We start from the raw sequence: 7,847 nt of genomic DNA, 5'->3' as shown, positions 1-7,847 counted from the left end.
GAGGGATTACTGATCATTTTTATAAATTCTCCAGTGGTAAAAAATGGTTAAATTTAGCACCAAATCTGTGTCACAAATGGTATCAACCCAAAAATTGCTGCAACAACTTATGAGACATAATAGAGCATGGGGATGGTCATCATAATGTTCTAAACCCTTATACATGTTCACAATTAATTTTAATTAATTAATTAATGTTTATTTCTTACTAATGACTAGAACAACTTGCATCTCAAATTAATCTCCAGGTTCCCAGCTTCCAGATGATATACACCATTTCTATGTGACATCTACTGTTGACCTGCTATCTCCCCCTAAAGACCCCCTGTACCCTCCTAAAAAAAGGACAAAACAGGTCCATTGTGGGTCTCAGAGGGTTAAGACTCACACAGCCTATAAATGCAGCATACAAACTTTGATCATTAATCATTTCACTTTATTCGGTTGTGATTTTAATCAGACATCTCTTTGAATTACCGACAAGAACATTTGTGCATTTAGGACACAAGTACCCCAAGACATTTCATCTGGCACACTGTCAACACTTGACGTATTACAGTGTGCCTACTGCTGCTGCACCCGCTGCATGGTTACATGTACGATGGACAACTCGTCACGTTAACTGACATGTGCTCTCAAACGATCACTTGACTTTCAGTCACTACATGACGTGGTACAGACAGCAAAACAAAAACAAAATATATATTAGCTTGGGCTATAGGATAAAAATACATTAGAAAAACTGAATTTCTTTGTCATTACATTAGTAAAGACACAAGGTGATACCCAGGCTTTGACGGACTAGTACACACAAGTAATCATGAGCTTCAAGTTTTATTTTCCCAACAACCAGAGAGATAAGCACTGCTGTCTCCCACACGGTTTTTAATAGATGCTGTTTTTTTTTTTCTTTTTTAACCTTGTGTATTTACGTATAGAGAAGTAAGAACACAGCTTCTCTTCTTTTTACAGCCCAGATCACTTGAGCCTGTGCAAATCCAGTCTGAGATGACAGAGCCAGAATGTGGCATTGCCAGGAAACTGCTAAGCTGCCGTCTAGTCTAAACTTACATCGTGGCAGAGTTTGGACAATTAGGGACTGAATTTGACACTCAAATAGACAACAGCTGATAACTGAGATGTGTGAGGTGAAATTTTAGGACAGGGATAGTACAAAGTCTCTCTCTTCTTTCCGAACAGTCTCATAAGTGCCGTCTGTTACTTGACCCAAACTCACTGATTACTTGTCTGGATCAACATAAGATCATTTATTCAGAAGCGCCATCTGTAAACGGGAATCGCTAATCGCTTTTCTTTCTGAAAAACGATTTTCCCTCTGAGACTCTGTCTTTGGTTTCCTGGAGTTTCTCAGAAAGCTTGTCTTTAGTTTCTTCCATTTTCTCAGATAAACGCTCCTTTGTTTCCTCCATCTTCTCTGAAAATCTCTCCTTTGTCTCCTCCATCTTTTCTGTCAGTTTGTCCTTTGTCTCCTCCATTTTGTCCTGGATGTATTCCTTGACTGGCGGCGGCGTGGATAAGTAGCCGTGCTTGCGGAGATACTGAACAGATAGCGACGTGCCGCCCAGAGTCACCGTGTATCTAGCAGGGGTTGCGATCTGTAGAGGAACAAAGAAAAACACACCGGCTGGTCAGCAGGGCAAAATGAACGCCTGAATCCATCGTTCAGAAATCGCTGTCTGCTTTTGACATGCTCACTGACTGAGGAAATGAGACACATGCTAATCTAAGTTGGGTAAGAAGTCAGGAAATTTGACAGTGTGAATGTTTGATTAACACAATGCTTTGATGCTGATCAGTGAGTAAAAATCTTTAATGTTCACTTCAATGAAAAACCTAGAGGATCCTGGATTTAATTACCTTGTACATGGCGTACGCTGTCAGAGCGTAGCCACTCGAAGAGTCTTTCAAAAGGTCAACTAGTGACTCTGGTAGACCAATCATCTCCAGGAAGGGCACTACATTCACACCTCTGAGGGGAAGAAAAACATCACATTAATAACACCATTTGTTAACTTTTAGGTAGGGCTGTCAATCCATTAAAGTATTTAATCACGATTAATCGCATCATTATCTATAGTTAATTGTGACATTTTTTATTTGTTCAAATGTACCTTAAAGGGAGATTTGTCAAGTATACATGGGAGTGGGCAAATATGCTGCTTTATGCAAATGTATGTATATACTTATTATTGGCATTCAATTAACAACACAAAACAATGACAAATATTGTCCAGAAACCCTCACAGGTACTGCATTTAGCATAAAACAATATGCTCAAATTATAAGATGGCAAACTGCAGCCCAACAGGCAACAACAGCTGTCAGACTTGACTATGACTTGCCCCAAACTGCATGTGATTATCATAAAGTGGTCATGTCTGTAAATTTTCATTCACATATCTTGAGGTCAGAGGTCAAGGGACGCCTTTGAAAACAGCCATGCCAGTTTTTCCTCGCCAAACTTTAGCGTAAGTTTGGAGCGTTATTTAGCTTCCTTCTCAACGAGCTAGTATGACATGGTTGGTATCAATGGATTCTTTAGGTTTTTCTAGTTTCATATGATGCCAGCATCTTCACTCAAGCTTTAAAACTGAGCCCGCTACAACCTTAAAATTGCGTTGATGTGCTAAAGAAATTTGTGGCTTTAAAAACTAATTAACATTAACGCGTTATCGTATTAACTTGACAGCCCTACCTTTAGGACAAAAAAATCCTAGAAAGATTGGGGATAGTTAGTGTACCAGAATTAAGAGAGTAGAGCAGATGGAATACAGTTTGTCATTCTTCAAAAAGACATAACATAAAATCAATCTAAGGAACAAATGTCAATCTGATCTATAACACAAAGCCATAAACTCAACAAGACTCACTTCATAGCAGCGTAATAGAAGGTTCCTAACCAGACTGAGGACGTCAAGAGATGCACAGGGATCAACACCTTCCCGTACTGTTTGAAGGTCCTCTTAAACCTCTGGACCAGACCGGTGGACTTGTCCTGCAGGGGGTCCACTTCTACCTCTACAGGATCAGGCCCAGCCTCCCCTTTCTGGGCCTCCTGTGTTTGAGATGTGGAGCTGGACTGTGGTTCCTCTTGCGGCGGCTGGTGTTTCGGCTGATGTGCCGCCTTGCTGGAGGCTGAGGTTGTCAGCCAGCGCCGGCCTGTGGGTGGTGGTGGTGATGGCAGCGACAGGCGGAGGACACAGCAACAAAATGCTACCGGTGGTTCAGGGATGGTGACGCCCACCAGTAACGGGCGTGCTGCTGCCACCCGCCGCAGGGTCCCATGTGTTAGGATGCGCTGCATTATCATCATCCTCTACTCCTCCCCACCTCCTCTCTGCTGTTTAACCACAGACTGTGGAATGAGACAAAAAAAACACACTGTATGAAATCTAGGCAGTGACATATTTTAATGATTACATTTTTGTTTAGCATGGCAACTAACAATTCTTTTCACTATCAATTAATCTCAGTTATTGCATTGAGTAATCGATAACTAATTTAGTCTCTTAAATGTAAGAAAATAATATAAAATGTCCATCACAAGTTCTATGAGTCCAAGCTTACATCTTTGAACTCTTTGGCTCACTAAACTTCACCCAAAAAAAACTTAAAATATTTGGGTTATTATGTGGAAGACTAAGAAAACCAGCAGATATTGACATTTGAGAAGATGGAATACATTTATTTTGCCCAATACATGATTGCCAAAAAATCCACTGGAAAAGGACAAAAGCAGAACTTAATATTGACAACAGAAAAACAAATTTTGCAAACTTATTTACATTGATCACTTACTAAAATAGAAACATATCATCCTTCTTCTCCTACGCTAGTATGCCAAATTGAACCAGTTGCAAAAAAGGAAGATTTTCACTCCCAGCCACGTGTAATGAAAGGTTGTAGATCAGCAGTGCAGTAAAGATACAATCACAAAGACAGAAACTTAGAGCTCTCCTCCTCATTAGGCCAAAGACTTAGATGATGATGATGATGATGATGATGATGATGGCATATTTAGTTAAATTCAAGAGCAAAAGACCCATAGCACTTCAATACAAACAGCATTTTAATATTTCAATTTTGTAAAAAAGTCATATGGATATATTTCATTCCTTTTAGTAATAATCAATTTACTATAATTTTTTGTTCAGTGTGTTGACGCATGTCAATAGACTAATCAATTAATTGACTAATCGTTTCATAGTTATTTCTATGATTAGAATATTATTCCTATACCCTTGTTCTCTTATAAGCATTATGTTTCTTGGAAAAAATCCTAGCTCCATACATGTGTTACTGTTAAACATACAAAGTTAGCCTCTCCATTATATATAATAAACAGTTCTGAAACCACCAAGCCAACTCTAATCTTTAACAACCAACCATGACCTAAATCCCTTCCTGTGTTAGCTATAAAGTCATCTCATTTGCATTCACTGATTACATGCCAGATAAAGGTCCCTGAACACACCTTGTGTTATGATAGCACGACCATAAACGCAGCACCTGAAGCAAAACAAACCAGTTGGTGAGATTCCTGCACAAAGTCCATTAATGTTTGTCTCAAACACTTAAAACGCAAACTCAAGATAAACAGGTTAGCGTACACAACTAAACAACGTTTACTAAACTTCAGGTAAAGCTACTATCTAGCTGCTGATGTTAAAGCCAAACTACTGCTACGAGCTGTGTGACGTCACCACCATCAGACAGGAAGTCGCTGCATTTACCTTCACAATAAAAGCACTCAAGTAGACTGTAGGAGGAAAGCACGAGGAGGAATTAGTCCTGGCTTATTCTAGAAGGTGCAACCGGAAGCTGACTTCATGTTAGCATTACATAGGCTTCTATTTCTGGCTGGTTGACATTGGGCTGTTCTGTCAGGAGGAAGCAGCTTTTAGCTCCTAGTTTGCTGGGGCAGAGTAAAGAGGCTTTTATCTGATTGAAGCAGACAGGGTTTGTTGTTTAGCGGCTGCCTGGCAGGCGGCCTGGTTATAAGGCCAGACTCTGAACTGAACTGATGCCAACTTCTGACGCCCTGACGTTAGCTAGCTGTTAGCTGTTAGCTAGCTGCACTGCTAACCCTCACACAGGCAGGAACATAAGTCGGCTCTATATTATAGTATAAACACAGTAAAGCAGGAGGTTTAAAGCAGCCTTACGCTTACGCTGGACGTTACGTGAAGAGGGTCAAGACAAACCCGTAATCCTGAGAGATGTGTCGTTAGAGGAGCAGCACATGTATCGCTGCAGCAGCTCAGACTCTCTGCGTGGAGAGCAGCATGTAACCCTGACCCGCGCAGAGCTCCATGGGAAATGTAGTTCATACTGGCGCGACTGTCAAACGCAGCAAGGACGTGCGAGAAATACATTTCCCAGGCTGCCTAGCGCAAAGTCAACTTCTTGGGCGTTTGTTTTCACTCCTTGCGATAATGAGTGTGGCATTCACGACCTTCAAAAGTATGTCTACACCGGACGTTTAACTATTTAGAGACTATAGGGTGACCAGATCCCAACAAACCAAATGTGGGACAAAGAGTATATGTTTGTGTGGGACAATGTGGGACACGTTACCAATGCTGAGAGTCTACACTTTAGATATAAGTGCTTGAAGTGGGAAAAAATAAGTGTCCTCTTATTCACATGTAAGAGTGTATCAGCCGGCATCAGCAATCTCTTATGACTTATTCCTATATTACATAATATATGTATTTATTATTTCTTTAAGCATGTTATAGTGTGATAATCAGCTGTGGTTTTATTGCTACATTATTATAATACTTGGGCTATGCTTCTTCTTTTTTTAATTTTTAATTTTCATCACAAACAGACAAAAAAAACAAAACCAAAAGTAACATCTGCAGACAGACTCACAAACATACCAACCCCACATACAGAATAATAATAATAAAAATAAATAAATAAAATGAAGTAATACTAATAAAAAAATTAAATAAAAAAAAGACAAGCACCACAGGATAGCCAGACTAGACAGACAAAGATACAATCACATTTCCGCCCATGTCATATCATAACCGTAAAGAGTAGTCAAACTGGATGTCAAGCAGTAGGGACTTCAGCTAACAGTCCTTGGAGTCAAGTTGTCTAATAATTGGGCCCCAAATACACTCACATTTCTATTGAGTGCTATGCATCTTCTATAGTAGGCCTATAACACTCCAATCATATTCCAACTGGAACATTATAGGGTTACAGTGGTGGGTTTAGTGTTAATAGTTAAAGTGCTTTCCTGTGTTATTTGTAGCCTATAGTAGGGTATCATTGAGGTTTTAGGAGCAGTGTCCCAGTCAGGATGCTCTTACATATTATACAGAGACACATTCTGAATATCTACAGTGAATAAAAGTTTCTAGGAGATATTGGAATATTTTAAGTTTTTTTAACTTAAAACTATGCAATTTTACATCATTTTGGACCATTATTATTACTAATTAAATGATTATCTTATTATTTACACATATCACAGCCTCTGTCTGAACATTTAATTGTTCTGGAAATGTTTGCCCTATAAGGGCAGTTTCAAAACACTTTTAAATAATGTTTAATTAATTATATTTGTTCACAAATAAAAAAAGTTCACTAGTTATTTTACAAAAAGGACGTGAACATTATATTAAAAAATTACAGCAACCTCATTCTTACCCCCCTGGATATAATCTATATATCTAACTTGAATAATAAACATTTCTATTCTTCTCTATTCTGCTTTCCCCGAATGCATCCATAGATCGGCACGTCTCTTTTTGAGCCGCACGTTTCTTGTGAGACTCACGTGAACTGTGTCGCTTCATGTCGTATTCCCCCTGAAATTAAAAAAATAACTGGCAAATTTCACACAAAAAACTGTGAGAATTGCCTGCCACTGGCTTATAAATACTTATAAGTAGTTTCACAGTCTTTGTTGTAGCTGCTCTTCCCTTTCTTTGTGCTAGTTTCCATCATATTCTGCCTACATTTTTTCAATAGACTTTATTTTAAATTTGTGAACAATACAAAGAACAATTAAACCGATACATAGGTAAACAATACATATAAAGGAAATAAAGGGATAAATAAAAATAAACAAAAATTAAATTAAATTTTAAAAAAGTAAGATAAAACACAAAACATGCCAGGGGTTACTATAAATAAATGAATAAATAATAGTAAGTAAAAACATTCAAATGGGAGCACAAACTCAACCTTTTCTAGCATTTTTGTTTTTTTTGCAGAAGATATTGTTTTGTTCTATTTCTTTCTTGAAAACATTAAAGTGAGGTTTAACTTTCACAAATTTGCATTTATTAATGTAAAACTTTGCAACAATGGTAATGAGATTGATTAGAAAATACTCTCTCATATATATTGTGTTGAACCCTAGAAAAACTAAAAATAAATCAGTAAAAGTTCAAAGTCACAGATAATATTTTCCAAGATAAGTCTACAATTACTCTTGCCACCGTTTACGAGTGTGTGTACATTTCCAGAACAGATGGACAATAGTTTCAGTATGGGAATCACACAAGGCACAGCTTAAATCAACATAATTTTTTAATTTAATAAAAAGGACCTAACTGGGTAACATTAATGAATGATTTTAAATAACACTTCTTTGACCTTATTTACCAAAAAGTATTTTTATGGAATAGTCCAAATTTAGTAATTTATCAACCATGTGGCACCCCAACATGTGTAGTACATATAATCCATCAGCAGAGGGCGGTCTGCTCACATTCTTAGAGCTAGACTATTTTCATTATCTGGCCATGCACAGTTAAAATAGCTAGAATAATCAGGTATTTACAAAAGTATGTCTTGTCTCT

The 7,847-nt window shown here is 38.0% G+C and overlaps 1 protein-coding gene across 3 annotated transcripts; it reads right to left on the bottom strand.

The window, feature by feature from the left end:
- Positions 1-414: 414 nt before the first annotated feature.
- Positions 415-5,354, bottom strand: fam210ab (family with sequence similarity 210 member Ab). Of its 3 annotated transcripts, none has more exons than XM_037783684.1 (4): positions 5,193-5,354; positions 2,892-3,376; positions 1,879-1,990; positions 415-1,616 (listed from the first exon to the last, which is right to left on the bottom strand). In XM_037783684.1, the coding sequence occupies exons 2-4, from the start codon at positions 3,332-3,334 to the stop codon at positions 1,302-1,304; spliced, it is 870 nt and encodes a 289-aa protein (XP_037639612.1). In that variant the 5' UTR covers positions 3,335-3,376; positions 5,193-5,354; the 3' UTR covers positions 415-1,301. The 3 variants fall into 3 exon arrangements, with proteins under 3 accessions (XP_037639612.1, XP_037639613.1, XP_037639614.1); XM_037783685.1 differs by having other exon boundaries at positions 5,187-5,345; XM_037783686.1 differs by lacking the exon at positions 5,193-5,354 and adding an exon at positions 4,496-5,096.
- Between the last annotated feature and the right edge of the window lie 2,493 nt (positions 5,355-7,847).

This window comes from Sebastes umbrosus, chromosome 11, assembly GCF_015220745.1.
Source record: "Sebastes umbrosus isolate fSebUmb1 chromosome 11, fSebUmb1.pri, whole genome shotgun sequence".
In the NCBI taxonomy this organism is placed as follows: Eukaryota; Metazoa; Chordata; class Actinopteri; order Perciformes; family Sebastidae; genus Sebastes; species Sebastes umbrosus.
This window is presented reverse-complemented; position numbering and strand designations above follow the sequence as displayed.

Coding starts and splice junctions, on each gene's coding strand:
- fam210ab (XM_037783684.1), bottom strand. CDS start 3,334: ATGATGATAATGCAGCGCATCCTAACACATGGGACCCTGCGGCGGGTG. Junction 1,991..2,891: donor TTCTATTACGCTGCTATGAA/GTGAGTCTTGTT, acceptor TCTTCCCCTCAG/AGGTGTGAATGTAGTGCCCT. Junction 1,617..1,878: donor CAGCGTACGCCATGTACAAG/GTAATTAAATCC, acceptor GTTCCTCTACAG/ATCGCAACCCCTGCTAGATA.